The sequence below is a fragment of the Cetorhinus maximus genome, chromosome 3, assembly GCF_964194155.1.
Source record: "Cetorhinus maximus chromosome 3, sCetMax3.hap1.1, whole genome shotgun sequence".
In the NCBI taxonomy this organism is placed as follows: Eukaryota; Metazoa; Chordata; class Chondrichthyes; order Lamniformes; family Cetorhinidae; genus Cetorhinus; species Cetorhinus maximus.
Window position 1 is genome coordinate 52,478,509 of NC_135881.1, and position 19,526 is coordinate 52,498,034.

Below are 19,526 nucleotides of genomic sequence, written 5' to 3' on the forward strand. Positions count from 1 at the left end.
TTCCAGCATTTTCTGTTTTTATTTATGTGGCTAGTCCAGTTTAGTTTCTGGTCAATGGTAACCTCCAGGATGTTGATAGTGGCGGATTCAGTGATGATATGCCATTGAATATAACAGGAAGATAGTTGGATTCTCTCTCTTATTGGAGATGTTGGAAATAGTCATTGCCTGGAACTTGTGTGGCACAAATGTTTATTGTCACCTCTGCCCAAGCCTGAATGTTGTCCAAGTCTTGCTGCATATGGACACAGACTGCTTCAGTATCTGAGGAGTTGCGAATGGTGCTGAACATTGTGCAATCATCAGCGAACATGCCCACTTATGACCTTATGATGGAGGGAACGTCATTGATGAAGCAACTGAAGATGGTTGGGTGATGTCCTGGAACTAGATCGATTCCCATTGATTTCAGTTTTGCTCAGGCTCCTTTGATGGACTCTGTCAAATGCTGCTTTGATGTTAAGGGCAGTCACTCTCACCTCACAGCTGGAATTGAGTTTTGTCTATGAACGATTGGATCAAGGCTTTAATGAGGTCAGGAGCCGAGTGGCCCTGGAGGAACCTAAATTGAACATCAGTGAGCAGGTTATTGCTGCTTGACAGCACTGTCAATGACACTTTCCATTACTTTGCTGATGGTCGAGAGCAAACTGATGGGGTGGTAATTGGCCAGGTTGGAATTGTGCTGCATTTTGTGTACAGGACATATCTGGGCAATTTTCAACATAGCCCGGTAAATACCAGTGTTGTAGCTGTACTGGGACAGCTTGACTAGGGGTATGGTTAGTTCTGGAGCACAAGTCTTCAATATTACTGCCAGAATGTTGTCTATCCAGTGCGTTCAGCCATTTCTTGATATCACATAGAGTGAATCGAATTGGCTGAAGACTGGCATCTGCGATGCTGGGGACCTCCGGAAGATGCAGAGATGGATCATCCACTCGGCACTTCTGGCTGAAGATCGCTGTGAATGCTTCAGCCTCATCTTTTGCACCAGTGCACTCACCATCATTGAGGATGGGGATATTTGTGGAGCCTCCTCCTCCAGTTCTTTAATTGTCCACCATCATTCATAATTGGATGTGGCAGGACTTAGATCTGATCCGTTGGTTGTGGGGTTGCTTAGCTCTGTCTATTGCACGCTGCTTCCACTGTTTGGCATGCATTCTGTATGTTCATCTTACTTATGAAATAGTGCTCATTGATTTGCATCAAGTCCCATTTGTAAAGATCCACCTTACGTCTCAGTCCACCTTTGGAGACATTGACAAAGCATGTATCTGAAAGCCATATCCAGCTCTGGTTAGTTTCTGCACGATGCTATTGTGCATATACGTTTTGGGCATTGTGTGTTAACGCCTGTAATAAAGATGCTTAGACTGCTTATTGAAGCAACATCTACCACTGACTTGAGAAGGTATCACAACTCTCCTGAATTTGTAATGTGCGTTCAGACTTGGGCGTAGCACACATTCCATCCCTTTCTCATCTCAAACCACGATTTTGAGGTCATTTCTTCAGCCTTATTTCAGTGCTGCAGCTTTTCTTGTGCCTCCACCCATGTCGCTAAGCATTAGATCCTTCCATTGCTGCCCGTTTCCTCAAACTACAATACTTCAGCTTCCCTCACTCCTGCACTGCCCCAGTCTATCTTCATTGCAATGTCAAAACATCTACTGTTCTCACAAATCCATTTCACTTCTGCCAACCCCAGTTTCTTTCGACTACCCCTGCTGCACCAGGTCACAGACATTGGTCCAACCTGCAGCTGGTACCTACCATCTCTAATATATTACATGCTGCACATGACTGTAACAAAGATACAGAAAGTATGTCAATAAAAGGAACATCTATGAGCTGCATGCCTGTCTTTAATTCCTCTATCCTTGTAAACTACCACCCCCATCTCCAATCTTTGTTTCTTGCTCACATGCTGGAACATATTCCTTCCATTTGAAGTCTAGGTGGAACACGCTAATTAGATTTTTGTCCCTGCCACACCACTAACCAAAGTCACAAATTGCATTCACATTGATCATGCTGCAGTTGCCCTTTCTGCTCGATTTCATTTCTATTTCTCATATAACTAGAGCATCTTCAATAATGGCTTCTCTTCCCAGCTCTGAAAGTCCAGTAAAGAGCACTAATTCATACCCTTTACTTCCACACCTACTTCATTAAGGGAAGGGAATGCAGTAGGCAGTTTGGCCAGGAGACTCAGGAGAACTGAAGTGGCAGGCATCTTGTTTGTGTTTCCTGGAGTGGGGCTTTAAAGCATGATCTTCTGGCTCAAGCAGAGTGTTACTTTTATCACTAAAGGTTAAGCAATATAGTTGGGGGCATGCCTGACTTATGTAACTGACAATGGTGCATAGAGCTAAATGGTTTAATGAACTACAGCAGTTGAATCTGGATTGCATCAGAAAGTTCAAAAAACATATCCAAAACATCATAATGTGGCTTCAGTATTACACTGAAATGTTTTTAATACCAATATAGAAGCAGATAAATAGCATCAAGATTCTGGTTCAAGTGAATAATGTTAATCACTTTCACTTCCTAATGAGAACAGAAATTGATATTAAATTTAAAGTTTTATAAGTGACAATGCACAAACTAGGTACTAGGATTTTATTTCTATCCATCTCACTCAAGGAAACAACTCAAAGTTGCTTAAAAAGATGCATTTTTCTTTAGTGCGTGCAGGCCTTTATTAAGTGAATACATTTTGTTCAAAGAATATTTGGGGTTGCAGGTAATTAAACTCTATCATGATAGGAATTGACATGGCATATAACCTGATAGAATCTATTTGTACATCCTAACATCCAATTCCAAGGATATTGAATTCTATAAAGCAGGTTAAGATATTTGAAGAAAAACATGGAATTGTAAATAAAATCCATAGGTCTCCAACCTGGTAAAGCCATAGCGTAGGATGACAAGCATGCTAAACTGTAGCAGCAGCATGCGATAAACAGAATCTGACAACCACTGCATCAAAGCTCTGCAGTCCTGCCACATCCAATCGTGACTGGGGGACAATTCAACTAACCAGAAGAGGAGGCTCCAAAGATGTCTCAATCCTCATTGACAGGTTACCCAGCACATCAGTGCAATAGATAAGGTAATGGCAGCCATCTCGTTCTTCACCTCAGGTCCCCAGCATCACAAATGACAGTCTTCTGCCAACTCACTTCATGTGATTTCAAGGGCAGTTAGGGATGGGCACCAAATGCTTGGCTTGCTAGCAACACCCACATCCTGTGAAAGAATAACACAGCACCTTCCGAAGCCCTGACCCTACCACACACAAGGGCAGCAGAGGCATGGGAACACCACCATTTGCAAGTTCCTCTCCAAACCATACAGCATCCTGACTTAAAAAAGAAATTACTTGCATTTATATGGTGCTTTCCATGACCACAATGTTTCAAGGCACTTCACAGCCAACGAACTGCTTTAGTATAGTCACCGTTGTGATGTAGGACTTGGGACTATATTGCCATTCCGTCACTGTTGCTGGATCAAAACCCTGGGACTCCCTTCCTAACAGCACTGTTGGTCTACACCACAAGGACTGCAGTTTTTCTAAAGGTCAGCTCACCACCACCTTCCCAAGGGCAATTAAGGGTTGGCAATAAATTCTGGCCTTGCTAGTGATGCTTACAACCCATGAATGAAAAAAAAGTTATTTTAGGGAAAAGAGTGTTAGTTGTTTTTAAGATGAAAAAATAGCAATGGGACAGGTGAATCAAAGTGAACACTTGAGCTAAAACACAAACTTAACACCTTGAACAGTGAATTAAAACTTTCAAATTTAAGTTAAACACATATTACTAAACCATTTGTTACTTGAGAAAAGATAGGAAGTGTAATTCAGGTCTCCAAAATGATGAAAGCAGAGATAACGTACCAAATTAACTTTTAAGATGGTGCTAGGGTGGACTGCATTGGTGCTGATCAGGAAAAGAGACTCGTGGGCCAGCAACTTGCTTTAATGATGTACTCTTTTTAAAGAAAGATGTACTGACTCAACTCAGTAAGGGCTGCTATCAAGCATGTGCTTCATTTAAAACTGGTAAGTCCCTTTCTGTGGTCAACATCATCAGCTTCAGCAGTGCAGGGCTGAGATATGAGTTAATGCATTTCATTCATTGCCAGTAATTTACTGGTTTTGGTTATAATGGATGCCCTTGAACAAAATTCCCTTACGGTTGGTTGGCATAATGGGTTTGAACTGAAAACCCAAAGTAAATTTTGCGAACTGCGAATGTTGAACTTGGATGAGAGGCACCTGAAGTCACAAACACAGCCATCAGCAAATCTAAGAACCAATTTAAAAAATTTTTATTAAGACATCTAGTCTTCAACAAATCTTTGCAAAAAGGTTAGCAAAGACCAATTTGGTATTGTGAACCTTAAACAGAAGATAAGCCTGCATGGAAAACAGAAGCTGGTTGCTAAGGGTGTAAAGCAAGAATATTTTCCAGTTAGGGAACTTGAGCTCTGGGAGGAGGAATGCAAAGTCTCCCTATATAATGATATCTAGGTTAGTTGTACAGAATGAAGTACATGGCATGTGGAAGAAAAAAGTGATAGGCCACGTCTCTCTTTTTCCATGCTTTCTTAAATCATTGACTTGTATTTTGATACTGATAGCATCCTGCAGTCACTGAGATGTGATGTGCAAAATAATGAACATCTTCCTTTAAAAAAACTTAAGAATTTAATTTTCTTTTATATGCAGAGAATTAACTTTGCGATAACTTAATTTTTCATGTGCAATAGGGCAGCTGAAAAGCTGAACATACAAAAACTGTTAAAACACAAGTAGAATTTCTTTGGAATTCAAAAACCACTTGGAAAATATTTATACAACAGCACTATTATTTAAACAACAAATAAATAAAATGGCAGCTAATTTTACTGTAGGCCATGGAAGGCAGTAAAGAAATCATTAACATCAGATATATTTTCTGTAACTACCAAATTGTATTCACTGTTTTAGTCCCACAATCATTAGCAAATAGTAATGCCCATGAGTATTAACAATCATTGCTGAGACAGTTTTATATATCATTCTTTAATACATTTGATATTTTACAACTAAGTAAAATAAACACTACAGCAAATATCTTCAAAATCTGTACAAAGTTTGTTACACAACAACCAGTGGGTTGAAAGTAAGAATCTAAAATGAACCACACTGAGCTTTCTTTGTAAATATCTACAAAATCCAGTTGGTCTTAATGTTTTCTAAAATTCCCCTGTATGTATAAAAATAAATTAATAAAACAATACTCTTCCAGTCAACTGCACAACTGCTAGTTAGAAATATCACAAACCAAAATATTGAGGTTTTATATTTCAATTTTTCTCCACAATTACTGAAATTCACCAAAGCATATTTACAGATGAGAGATACAAACTGTGCAACATTCAACCTTGAGACTTAACTTCAAACACTCTTGCAGTTGGGTATGTAGAGGGGGTTGGTCTACAGACTGTTCAAACTGGTTTGGCCATGAAAAGAGCTGGGAATTCCTTCTGAGAAGGAAGATGATGTACTATTGAAAATTCCTGCTGCTGTGACAGGAATTGTGATCGAGTGCATACTCAGCTATCCAGAGCTATTTCACAATGGACCTAGCAACAGGCACTTGGTTAGGCTGACAGCCAACGCATCCCTCAAAGGAACCTTCCCTGGTGGCAGGCTAATCCATTTCTTCCACTTTATAGATTGATCTGGTCCCCCAGTGGCCAAAAAAATCTCAGATGCCTTTTGCACCACAAATGAGTAGCTATGCTAGTGGTGGTCCTGGAAGCATACCACATTCACAGCAAAGGAACAGGACACAACACAAAATGCATGCAATGTAAAACTCAGGTGATGCAAATCCCAAGCCATGCCTGTCACATCTGCAGAACCAGGAACAATTCCTTTGTCGCTTTTTTTTTGCAACGCAATTTGCATTTGTCATTTAAAAGATAAATTTTATTTTAAAAATCATAATTTTACTGCCATCAAAACAGTTCAAGACAAGCACAAAACTGAATGATTCAAGTTTTACCAACGAAGTTGAAAACAAGTTCATTTTTCAGATTCCTCGATGCCCAATGTCACTCAAGTGAGCTAACATATTAGTGCAATCAAGCTGCAAGACTGGTAAACCAAATGTGATGATATAGGAACATCTTGTGAAAGTTATTTGGGGTATACGTTCATATATGGTGGCTATCAGTGTATTTGCTACTCTCCTTTAGCTCTCTACTACACATCAAGTAAGATTCATCCACTCTGCAGCTGGCTGAACTGCTGTATCAACTGGACAGACACATTCTGGAATTTAAAAATCCTGTGTCAACTTTTTTCCTGTGTGACAGGGCTACTACCTTTGTCACTGAGCCTCTGGAGAGAAAGGAAAAGGTACAGTATTAACATTTTTTCACAACTATAATTAATATAAAATCTGTCATCCCAGCTTCCTAAATTCCATTACCTTTTTCAAATAATTTATTTCAAAATATTTAGTTTAAAATGTAGTTACTGCATTGCAAAAATATTTTCTATGTTAACAAAAACAAAATTAAAAAAGTTCAAACCATTCAAACCAAATACAGTAGACTTGGGTATGTACCTATGTTTTAAGCAAGCCTAATTAAAAAGTTAAATTTCTGTGTTTAACTATAACAGCTTTGAAATACAATTCAATAATAGGTACAAAAGCAACAGAATAAAACATAATTAGCATGAACTACAAGTGTAAAATATATTGTTTCAGACTGTGACACTTACTGCAACTTTTGGTGTGGACGTTTCACTATGAATGGATATGAAAGGGTTGGATGGGGCTGAGTGAAGTGGTTGCGTCTGGGCGCTTGCCAGCAGATTATTCATAGGGATCTGTGTTGTTCCAGTGATTTGCAGCTGCTGTAGCTCATGTTGGTGGTGGTGTTGTTGCTGCATTATCTGATAAAACAGAGCTTGATGCTGTTCCTAGTTTTAGTGACAAGACATGTAAAATATGATTTTCACATTAATTGGCAGCACAAACTACAAATCTGCAATAAGGACTTCAATTATAAGTACATAGATCAAGAATAATCAAGAGAGAGATATGAAAATTATACTCTTAATAGAGTCAGTAAAGGCAGATTACCAGGAAACATGCTCCCTAGCCCACCAGAAGTCAGTGAGCTGTAGATTGGACATCCTTTAACTCCTCTATCCTCTCTAACTACTATCCAAGCTCTAAACTCTAACTAAATTCCATATTCACCAAGACTACCTCTACCTCCACAATATTGTCTTCCCTTACTTCACCTCCAACGTCACTAAAACATTTGTTACCTTGCCTTGGAATGTTCTAATGTCTCTCAAGCTGTCTCCAGCATACTGGCAGTATCAATACTGTCCTTACTGATCTTTACTGACTCTCTGACCCCAATGCACCCAAATCTTCATTGGCATTTCCAAATCACTCCAAGATTACTGCCCACTACAATGTTGTAAACTGCTCCAATCTAGTGGTCTTCAATTCTCCAACTCTGGCCTGCTATGCAATGCCAAATCCTTCAATTCTACTAGTGGTGGCCAAGCCTTGAGCTGTTTTGGCTGTCTCCTTCAAGGTCTTCTCAAAGTCTGCTTTTTGAAAATGTATAGTGATTTCTTCTAAGTCTCAGTGACTATTACTCCACTCTAGTGCCCTTCAGGATGTTTTCTACATTTAAGAAACTATATAAATGCAAACTATTGTTGTTGTAGTATATAGCAATTACCATTAAATTAGACATACAATGCATTTACATTGCAGATATGGATAGCTACAGTAATAAAAAGCAGAAAATACTGGAAGAACTCAGCAGGTCTGACACTATCTGTGGAGAGAGAAACAGAGTTAACGTTGCGTCCATATGACTCCTCTTTAGAGCTAAAGATGAAATTTATACTGTTTAAGGGGGGTGGAGCAGGTGAAGCTGGATAGAAGGCCAGCAATAGATGGGAGCTAAGGAGAGATTGACAAAGATGTCATGGACACAAGAGTGTTACTGGTAGTGGTAAGGGCTAAAGAAGGTGCTGATAGTGGCATAAAGGTAAGAAAGCAGAATGTGTTAATAGCAGAACAAGAGTCAGCACTCTGTGAAAGAACAACATGGAGCAAGTGACAGATGGCCCTTTTGGGAGTGGGGTGGGGGAGGGGGCAGTGGTTGGGAAAAAAGGATAGAAACGGGGATAAAAAAAAGGAATAAAAAAGGAGATAAAACAATGCATAAATAAATAAAAATAATAAGTAAATAAAAAATAGAAATAAATTTTAAAAAGGGGTGAAGATAGGGGAGAGAGTTCATGGTCTAAAGTTGTTGAACTCAATGTTAAGTCTGGAAGGCTGTAAAGTGCCTAATCAGAAGATGAAGTGCTGTTCCTCCAGTTTGCGTTGGTCTTCACTAGAACATTGCAGCAGGCCAAGAACAGCATGTGGGCATGAGGGCAGGATGGTGTGTTGAAATGGCAAGCGACAGGAAGGTGCAGGTCATGCTTGCGGACAGACTGAAGGTGTTCCACAAAGCTGTTCCCAGTCTGCGTTTGGCCTCCCCAATGTAGACGAGACCGCATTGGGAGCAGTGAATGCAGTAGACCAAAGGTGGTGCAAGTGAAGCACTGCTTCACCTGAAAGGAGTGTTTGGACCTTTGGACAGTGAGGAGGGAGGAGGTAAAGGGGCAGGTGTTGCACCGTCTGCAATTGCATGGGAAGGTGCTATGGGAAGTGTTGGGGGTGATGGAGGAGTGGACCAGGGTGTTTCGGAGGTAGGAAATGCTGGCGGGGGGATGAGGGGCAAGATGTGTTTGGTGGCGGCATCATGCTGGAGTTGGCAGAGGATGGTCCTTTGAATGCAGAGGCTGGTAGGGTAAAAAGTGAGGACAAGGGGGACCCTATCATGGTTCTGGGTGGGGGAGGGGAAGGGTAGAGGCATGAGAGATGGGTCGGACACAGTTGAGGACCCTGTCAACAAGTGGGTGGGAAACCTCGGTTAAGGAAGACATGTCAGAAGCGTCATTTTGGAAGGTGGCATCATCTGAACAGATGCAAGGCAGGCAAAGGAACTGAGAGAATGGGATGGAGTCCTTACAGGAAGTAGGATGTGAGGAGCTGTAGTTGAGGTAGCTGTGGGAGTTGGTGGGCTTGTAATATTGGTGCAAGTCTATCACTAGAAATGGAGACAGAGGGGTCAAGGAAAGGAAGGGAATGAGATAAACGGAGATGCACCATGTGCAAGTGATAGAGGGGTGGAAATTGGAAGCAAAATTAATACATTTTTCTAGGTCCAGATGAGAGCATGAAGCGGCACCAATACAGTCATCAATGTACCAAAAAAAAGTTGTGGGAGGGGGCCTGAGTAGGACTGGAACAAGGAATGTTCCACATGCCTCATAAAGAGACAAGAATAACTGGAGCCCATGGGAGGTATTTGGAGGAAATGAGACAAGTTTAAGCAGAAATTGTTCAGTGAGAGAACAAGTTTAGCCAGACGGAGGAGAGTGGTGGTGGACAGGGATTGTTCGGGCCTCTGTTCAAGGAAGAAGTGGGTAGCTACAGTGTCTGGTTGAGCCACAGGTGTTACACTGTCTGGATGGAATTCTAGAGACGGAGAGGAAGGGGGAGAAGCCATAAACAAGGAATGCTCACATGAAGAGGAAGAGAAATGATGGGAAAACAAGGGAAACAGTGGAGTCTGAAGTCTATATCTACAATAAGTGCCATACTTTCTTCCTCCTCATTATGCACAAGTGTACAAAAGTGACAGTGCAAGTTATTTGACCCATATTCTCAAGCAATCTCAAAACAGCAGTGAAGTGTTCAGCTCAAGTTACTAATGTTTAATGACTATGGTTCTAGGTTGTTGCCTTGCCTTGATAATAATATTCCTTGCTGTCAAAGGGACTATCATGAGGCATATTCCGTTACTTGATGTGATAACTTTTGTTTTGTAATGTTTACCTATAGTTTCATGTCTGATTTAAAAGTCCAGATTTTAAAATAATCTTTTGTCCTATTTAAATTAAGTCTAATCTCTCATACGTCAATTCAGCAATGTAATTTCTTAAAACAAGCAAAGCCAGTTTTGGTCAAATTAAATGAAGATTGAGAACTCCCCATTATGTGCAGAACAATGGGATGAATATATCACCAAGGTACAAGAGCTCAATCATCCTTCCATTTCAAAGGGGTGGGAAGGACTTTAGCCATGACCTGACAAACATGCAGCTAGCAGCAATGTTTGGGTTTGGTATAGTCACAATCTTTGGACTTTTCATAAGGTGGATGGGAACCTATGGAGCCATGTTTTTAAAGAATCAAATTGCAATTAAAAAGTATTATTTCAGGTCTTATGACACTCAAAAACATTTTTTCTGTCTTGCTGTTAACACCTTTCAATGGTCAATTCAATGCAGGTCCATGAAAAACATTTTAAAAGTTATCTAAAATTCTCAAAAGCATGAGCATCAATAAAATGTTGGGCAAAAATAATTAATTTTTAAACAATTACCACGTATGGTTGTATTACATTTTCAACTTGGTTTCATTATATATTCAGATTATACTTACAAGCTATGCAGTTTACTTAAAATAGAAAAGAGTTATAAATATATTGGTATGGTAGTTAACAAGCTATCAAAAGGTATCTTATTCATTCATTTTGTATGCCATAAAAGGATATCTTACTGGAGTAAGCTGCTGGGATGGCAACAATTGTTGAAGTGGCTGTTGCTGTTGGTGAAATAACAGTTGTCTCTGCTCAGAGAGTAAACTCAATCCTGGCACACTACAAAACAAAAATATTTTGTAAAAAAATAAAGTATACAAATCACACCTTTAAAAAATAAGCCTACCAAGTGACACATTTTTATTAGGGCTTGATTCACCAATTTCAACATTTGGAAACAATAGAATATTCTTGATTCCAAGCTTTTTTTTTGCAAAGGGAGGATAGTTATGCAGGTTCTTTTTGGCAACATAATCTCTCTATAACATTGCCTTCTCCCACTAGTTGGATAATACTGGCTGCTGTAAAGTTTCATTTGGTCTCTCACTAAGGGGTCTTGAGACTTGTATGTTCAAACATAAACAATTTATTGTTAATCCATAACTATGTACATGTCCCAGGTACTGCCAAGCATAGGTGCTGCCTCCATGGTGACTCCTTCCAGATTCTATCATGTGATTCTATACATCATACCGTGGGCTGTACCATTCTCCAGTCCCACATGAACCCTTGAATTGTCAAATGCCTTTATATTACAATGGTATGTTGCTATCACATACAACACTGGCCAGTTTTAATTTATCTCCACTTGCTGTAAAATGATTTCTTAAATTTTCCTGATGACTCAGTAAATAAAGACATCATGCTGATGTGGAACTGTGCCAAAAAGATTTCTGACTTGATACCAGCTTTATACTAAGTTAATTGATATCATAGAGGGCTTTGATATTCAGAGGGGGAGTTAAAATCTTAGGATAGATATCAAAGTCCAGATTTGACAGAGTAAGAAACTGGCAGAGTGGGTTGCTAATGCTTTGTTGCTGTGCACACAGCACAATAACAACAGCGTCCTCCAATGCTACACTGCCATTTGTGACAAAATGGCAACGCGATTGCAACTGGGAATTTAAAGTCGAGTGAGTAAATTATTTATAGTCAGTTTTGGCTGAGTCCTGACATACATTGGTGGAGTGGTCATAATCCTACCACCCACCCCAACTGGCTGTCTAAGTCAATGTTTCAGAGAAAGGGAAAAAGAGAAAGCACAATCTAACAATGCCTGCTGGAAAATACACAACTCAAATTAGGTTACAGGATTGGGTAAGATCCCACCCATAGTCAAAACCTGTACAACATTTAAAAAAACTCATTCTTGGGATATGGGCATCGCTGGGTAGGCCAGGATTTATTGCCTATCCCTAATTACCCTTGAGAAGGTGGTGGTGAGCTGCCTTCTCAAACTGCTGCAATCGATGTAGTGTAGGTACACCCACAGTGCTGTTAGGGAGTTCCAGGATTTTGACCCAGCAACAGTGAAGGAACGGTGATATATTTCCAAGTGAGGATGGTGAGCGGCTTGGAGGGGAACTTTCGGGTGGCGGTGTTCCATGTGTCTGCTGCCCTTGTCCTTCTAGATGGTAGTGGTCATGGGTTTGGAAGGTGCTGTCTAAGGACCCTTGGTGAGTTCCTGCAGTGCATTTTGTGGATGGTACACACTGCTGCCACTGTGCGTTGGTGGTGGAGGGAATGAATGTTTGTAGATGTGGTGCCAATCAAGCGGGCTGCTTTGTCCTGGATGATGTCAAGCTTCTTGAGTGTTGTTGGAGCTGCACGTATCCATGCAAGTGGAAAGTATTCCATCACACTTCTGACTTATGCCTTGTTGATGGTAGACAGACTTTGGGGAGTCAGGAAGTGAGTTACTCACCACAGGATTCCTAGCCTCTGACCTGCTCTTGTAGCCAAGATATTTATATGACTAGTCCACTTCAGTTTCTGGTCAATGGTAACCCTGCCGGATGTTAATAATGGGGGATTCAGCGATGGTAATGCTGGGTGAATGGAACTTTGCTGGACAGAATGCAAGTGGCTGAGAATGGTGAGGGTTGTGAGGTTGGCTGAAAGAGGAGGAATGTAAGTGGAAAAGGTAATGGAAACAGAGAGACTTGATATGCATTCATATTTTATGATAATGTTTTTATCTTCAGGTATTTTGCAGACAGTGCGTCATATAACTTCTAAATCTCGAGTATGTCACTGAGCTAAGCCACTGTGTCAAAGCATATGAGTTGATGGACAGAATGGGTGATAAAAGCCAAGGATAATAGGTTAAATACATTTTGCCCCACCTAATTTAAAAGGCAGGCCAAACAGGAGACCAATGGAAGCATTTTTTTTAAAGAAGCTCTGTGCTGAAATATCTTAATTAAATATCTTACATTCTTGTTGCTAGATTCTTGACATAGTTTTGTATCAGCCTTTGTCCATTATAAAATTCTACATTAGATTGGTAATTAGACAGTGTAATGGCGCAATCTTCCCACTGAATGGAAATTTGGAGAAAACTTCTGAGCTTCTGCTCTCAACTCTGACATCATCTGGTTCACTTCCATGATAATTTACCTCTTTGGTTTACATTAAACATCATGTTAAAGTTCTAAAATTTGTTCTGATAGCTGATCTTCTGTGGTACAACTCATAAGGTGTCAAGACCAAATGTAAACTTAAGGTGAAACAGGGTTAAAGGGCAGGTGATACACAGACATCATATTCAGTCCTATTTTAAACTTATATTGTTATTTATAATGCTTCAATTTTATCTTAATTATTTATAGTTAAATACCAAAACAAAGCAATTTGGGAAGCAGAGAACTAAGAGTTGATTGGGTCATGGGATTTCCTCTGTAGGCTGAGGACTTGGGAACATAAATCTGAAGCACAGTTGAAAAATAAGTACAGCGTGCAAGTTTGACAGCTGCTTCAGTGATTGCTTGTTGCCAGATCAACCACTCCTCTCAACGCTCTTTTAATAATCTAGCTACTGCATCTCCGTTCTCTCTGACCTGATGTCTCGAGCTACAACTGCCCACCTTAACAATTGATGCTCCACTTGAGACTTCAGACTGGCTCACCCGCACCCCAAACCCCCAGTGTTTTGCATAATGCTGGCTTTCAGCAGTCTAGCTGTTCTGGACTGGTGCTGCTACTTATTCCCTCACCCTTTGCCCCGCCTCCGTCTGGCTACAAGTAGAGGACTACTTTAAGAAAATTTTAAAAACTTAGCTAGATCTTAACATAGATGTTAAATTGAATTACAATTAGCATACAAAAACATATACATAACGACTGGACTGCGCTACTCTATCAACATCTACAAAAATGAATCAAAGCGCATAGGAGATAAAACTGAACACATTATGATTTAAGTAAACTGCCAAAAAATATTGTTCTTTGGAACAGGAACAGGCCATTTAGCCCCTGGAGAACGTTCTGCCATTCAATGAGATCAAGGCTGAACATAACTTCATACTTAGCCCCATATCCCTTAATACTTTTGGTTAACAATCAATCCATCCCAGGTTTAAAATTAACAATTGATATAGTATCAATCACCATCTGCGGAAGAGAGTTCTAAACTTCTACCAACCCTTACATGTAGAAGTATTTCCTTATTTTATTTCTAAAAGATCTGGCTCTAATTTGTAGACTATGCCACCAAGTCCTGGACTCCCCAGCTGATGGAAACTAATGAAAATTTCTACCTATCCTATCTGTTAATATTAATATCTTGAAAATTTCAATCAAACCATCTTGCAACCTTATAAACTACAGGGAGTACAATCCTAGTTTTTGTAATCGCTCCTCAAAATTTAACCTTTTAATTTCAGGTATAATTCTGGTAAATCTGCACTACCCTCCTTCCTAAGGTGCCGTTCAGTAGAACTTCTTTGGCCACAATGATGTCAGTCCAACTTGGAAGGAGGCATCACTGTATCTGGCGCTGGGGAGTAAGGTGGGCCAAGTGTCTCTTGGACAAGACTTGGGTAACATTGATTAGATTTGGATTAATATTGGAGAAGAGCAAGCAATAATCTAAAGTAGAGCGTCTGAATTGGAAGAGGAGGGCTAACTTCAATGGGATGAGAGGTGACCTAGCCAAGGTAAAATGGAACCAAAGACTATAGGAAAAACTGTAAAGGAACAATGGATGCTCTTTCAGGAGATGTTTCAAGTTCAGGGTCGGTGCATTCCAACAAAGGAGAAAGATAGGGGAACAAAAGCCAGGGTTGCTTTGATGATGAGGGAGATAGAGGCTATGATGAAAGAAAAAAAAAAGAGATTAATGATGCATGCAAGGTGAATTCTTCAAGCAAGAACCAAGCCAAGTATAATCGGTTGAAAGGGAAAGTGTAGAGGAAAAATAAGACTGACAAGAGGGAATATGAGAACACAATGTCAGTCAACATAAAAAGGAACCAAAAATTTCTTCTACCGCATGCAATTAGTTTAAGCAGGTAATAAGAGGCAGAATGAGGTCTTTAAAGGACAAAGAGGCTGGTACATGTTTAGAGGGGCAGGGTATGGCTAGAATACTTAATGACTACATTTTTTGTATTTTTTTTTACGAACATGGAGTAGGAGCAGGCCACTCGGCCCTTCAAGCCTGCTCTGCCATTCAATAAAATCATGCCTGATCGAATTGTAGCCTCTTGCCTACCCCCTGATAACCTTTCACCCCCTTGTTAACCAAGAATCTTTCTAGCTCTGCCTTAAAAATATTCAAATGCCCGGCTTCCACTGCCTTTTGAGGAAGCGAGTTCCAAAGACTCACAACCCTCAGAGAAAAAAATTGTCCTCACCTCTGTCTTAAATAGGTGATCCCTTATTTTTAGACCGTGACCCCTATTTCTAGATTCTCCCACAAGAGGAAACATCCTCTCAACATCTACCCTATCAAGACCCCTCAGGGTCTTAAAGGTTTCGATCAAGTCACCTCTTACTCTTCTAAACTAGTGGATACAAGCTCAACCTGTCCAACCTTTCCTCATAAGGCAACCCGCCCATTCCAGGTATTAGCCTAGTGAACCTTCTCTGAACTGCTTCTAGTGCATTTACATCTTTCCTTAAATAAGGAGGCCAATGCTGTACACAGTGCTCCAGATGTGGTCTCACCAGTGCCCTGTGCAACTGAAGCATAACCTCCCTACATTTGTGTTCAATTCCCCTCGCAATAAACAATAACATTCTATTAGTTTTCCTAATTACTTGCTGCACCTGCATACTGGTCTTCTGTGATTCATGCACTAGGACACCCATATCGCTGTCAATCTCAGAGCTCTGCAATCTCTCACCATTTAGATAATATGCTTCTTTTTTATTCATCCTGCCAAAATGGACAATTTCACATTTTCCCACCTTATACGCCATTTTCCAGGTCTTTGCCCACACACTTAACCTATGCCACTTTGTAGCCTCTTTACTTCCTCTTCATAACTTACTTTCCTACCCATCTTTGTGTCGCTGGCAAATTTAGCAACTATACCATCTGTCCCTTCATCCGAATCATTTATTATTTCAAAGGATGAGAGAGTTGCTGGCAAGGCCAATATTTGTTGCCACTCTGTAATTGCGCACAAGGAGGTGGTGGTGAGCCGTAATCTTTAACTGCTGCAGTCCATCTGGTGCAGGCTGTTAGGAAATGAGTTCCAGGATTTTGACCCAGCAACAGTGAATGGTGATTTAGTTCCAATCAGGATGGTGTGGCTTGGAGGGGAACTTGCAGGTGGTGGTATTACCATGCATTTGCTGCCCTTGTCCTTCTAGGTGGTAGAGGTTGAGGATTTGGAAAGTGCTGGCAAAGGGGGCTTAGCAAGTTTCTACAGTGCACCTTGTTTATGGTACACACTGCTGCTACTGTGCGTTGGTGGGGGAAGGAAAGGATGTTTAAGGTAGTGGATAGAATGCTGATCAAGGGTCTATTTTGTCTCGTATGGTTCAATCTTCGAGAGTTTTTGGAGCTGCATTCATCCAGGCAAGCGTAGAATATTCCATCGCACTCCTGACTTGTGCCTTGTAGGATTTGGGGAGTCATGATGTGAGTTAATCGCCACAGAATTCCCAGTCTCTGATTTGCTCTTTTAGCCACAATATTTATAAGGCTGGTCCAGTTAACTTCTGATCAATGATAACTCCCCAGGATGTTGATCGTGGAGGATTCAAAGATGAAACTGCCATTGAATGTCAAGGAGAGATGTGGCACCAGTGTAACTTGGCCTCTTCTTGAAGTCCACAGGATCACAATGCCAGTCTTCAGCCAATTTGATTCATTCCACGTGATATCAAGAAACAGCTAAAGGCATCAAATACAAAAAAGGCCATGGGCCCTGACAACATTCCAGCTGTAGTACTGAAGACCTGTGCTCCAGAACTAGCCACACCCCTGGACTGGCATTGTGATCCTGCTGATTTCAGGAAGAGGCTAAGATGGATTATTCACTTGGCACTTATGGCTGAAGATGGTTGCAAATGCTTCAGCCTTGTCTTTTGCACTAATGCGCTGGACTCCCCATTTGTCGAACTTCCTCCTCATTAGTTGTTTAATTGTCCACCACCATCACGGTGTGGCAGGACTGCAGTGCTTTGATCTGAACCACTGGTTGTGGGATCACTTAGCTGTCTATTACATGCTCCCTACACTGTTTAGCATACATGTAGTCCTGTATTGTAGATTCACTGTGGACACCTTATGTCAACTTTAGGTGCTCCTGGCCTGCTCTCCCGCACTTCTCATTGAACCAAGGTCGATTCCCTGGCTTGAATGTAATGGTAGAGAGAGGGGTATGTTGATCGTGCTTGAATACAATTCTGCTGCTGCTGATGGCTCGCAGTGCCTTGTGGATGTCTAGTCTTAAGCTGCTAGATCTAATCTGAATTGATTCAATTTAGCATGGGAGTAATGCCACACAACACGACGGTGGGAATCCTCAGTGTGAAGATGGGACTTCATCTCCACAAGGACTGTGTGGTAGTCACTCTTACCACTCTCATGGACAGGTGCATCTGTGACAAGGTAGATTGGTGAGGATGAGGTCAAATAGGTTGTGCCTCTTGTTGGTTCCCTCAGCACCTGCCACAGGCCCTGCACCTTCAGTGCGCAGTCAGTAGTGGTGCTACCTAGCCACTCTTGGTGATGGTTATTGAAGGCCCCCACCCAGAGAACATTCTGTGCTCTTGCCACCATCAGTGTTCCTTGCAAGTGGTGATCAACATGGAGGAGCACTGATTCATCAGCTGAGGGAGGATGGTAGATGGTTATCTGCAGGGTTGACTGGGCAGGATGTGCTTTTGCCATTTCGGGTGCTTAAGTTGTTGCTGAGTGGTCTGTCTGGTTTTATGCTTCTTTGACTTTTGTGCAGCAGTTTTGATACTACAGGGGCTGGTCAGGCCATTTCAGAAGGCAGTTAAGAGACATCGCTGTGGGCCTGTAATCACGAGTGATTCAATAGTTGAATAGTTTCATAGCCACCATTACTGAGATTAGCTTTTAATCTCTGATTTATTAATTAAATTCCAACAGCTGTGGTGGTAGGATTTGAACCTGTAGACCATTACCTGGGCCTCTGGATTGCTTGTCCAGTGACATTACCACTATGCTGTGGTGATCCTGCTACTTTGTATTGGTATTTACTAAGGAAGAAGATGCTAACAAATTATCTGTAGAAGCAAAATTGGTGGGCGTAATGGAAGGGCTGAAAACTGATAGGAACGATATACTGGAAAGGCTGGCTATGCTTAGACTGAGTAAATCACCTGGTCCTGTTTGATTGGATCCCTGGTTGTTAAGGGAAGTAGGGATGAAGATCATGGAAGGGCATCCCATAATCTTCCAAACTTCCTTGGATATGGGAGAGTGCCAGAGGATTAGAAAGTGGCAAATGTTTATTCAATAAAGCATGCAAGGCCATTCCTAGTAACTACAAGCCGGTCAATTTAACATCAGTCGCAGGTAAGGTTTTAGGAACAGTAATCAAGATTAACAAAACTGAGACTCATGAAATAGGAAGGTCAGTGTGAACTTGGATAAAAAACTGGTTCGGGGCAGAAAACAGGGAGTCATGGTAAAACTTGTTTTTCAGGCTGGAGGTTAGTAGACAGTGGTGTTCCCCAAGGGTCAGTATTAGGAACACTGCTTCTTTTGATACAAATGACTTGGAAATAGAGTGAAATTTCAAAATTTGCCAATGATACCAAACCTGGAGATGTGACAGACAGTGACAATGTTATCAACGGTCTGCAACAGGCCACAGATAGGCTAGCAGAATGAATGGACAAGTGGCAGATGGAATTTAAGACAAAGAAGTAAGCATGAAGTGATGTATTTTGGTAGAAGGGAAAAGGGGAGGCAAGATAGACTTAAATGTGTGCAGTGAGAAGGGCCTGGACTTTGATGTGCACAGATCTTTGAAGGTGGCAGGAGAAATTGAGAGAGTGGTTAGCAAAGCATATGGGATCTTGGGCTTCTAATAGAGATATTAAGTCATGTTGAACCTATATACAGCTCTAGCTAGGCTACAACTAGAGTACTGCATCCAGTTTTGCTCACATTTTAGGAAGGATTTGAGGGTCCTTGAAAGGGCGGAGAGGAGATTTACCAGAATGGTTTCAGGCTTAAGGCATTTTAACTACAAGATTAAGCTGGAGAAGCCGGGTTGTTCTCCTTGGAGCAAAGAAGGAGGGAAGATTTAATATAGATGTACAAGATTATGACCCAGGATTACACAAGGTAGTCAAAGTAAAGCTGTTCCCAATAGCTGGTGGTACGAGAACTAGGGCAATACAGATTTAAGGTTATGGCAAGAGATCAGGAGGGAGAGGGGTTTGAAGAAGAACTTTTTTATGCAGCCAGAACAGCCTGGAACTCACTGCCTATGAGGGTATTGGAAGTGAAGGCAATCAATGATGGGCACTTGAGACAAGTA

The 19,526-nt window shown here is 41.0% G+C and overlaps 1 protein-coding gene across 12 annotated transcripts in view; it reads right to left on the reverse strand.

Annotated features, from left to right (window-relative positions):
* Positions 1–4,710: 4,710 nt before the first annotated feature.
* Positions 4,711–19,526, reverse strand: part of mllt10 (MLLT10 histone lysine methyltransferase DOT1L cofactor) — a 325,623-nt gene continuing 310,807 nt past the window's right edge. For all 12 annotated transcript variants that reach the window (XM_078538350.1, XM_078538343.1, XM_078538367.1 and 9 more), the window contains 3 exons: positions 10,728–10,827; positions 6,800–7,000; positions 4,711–6,412 (listed from right to left, as the gene is read on the reverse strand). In XM_078538350.1, coding sequence (XP_078394476.1) covers positions 6,365–6,412; positions 6,800–7,000; positions 10,728–10,827 — 349 coding nt within the window. In that variant the 3' untranslated portion in view covers positions 4,711–6,364. The remainder of the gene's footprint in view (positions 6,413–6,799; positions 7,001–10,727; positions 10,828–19,526) is intronic.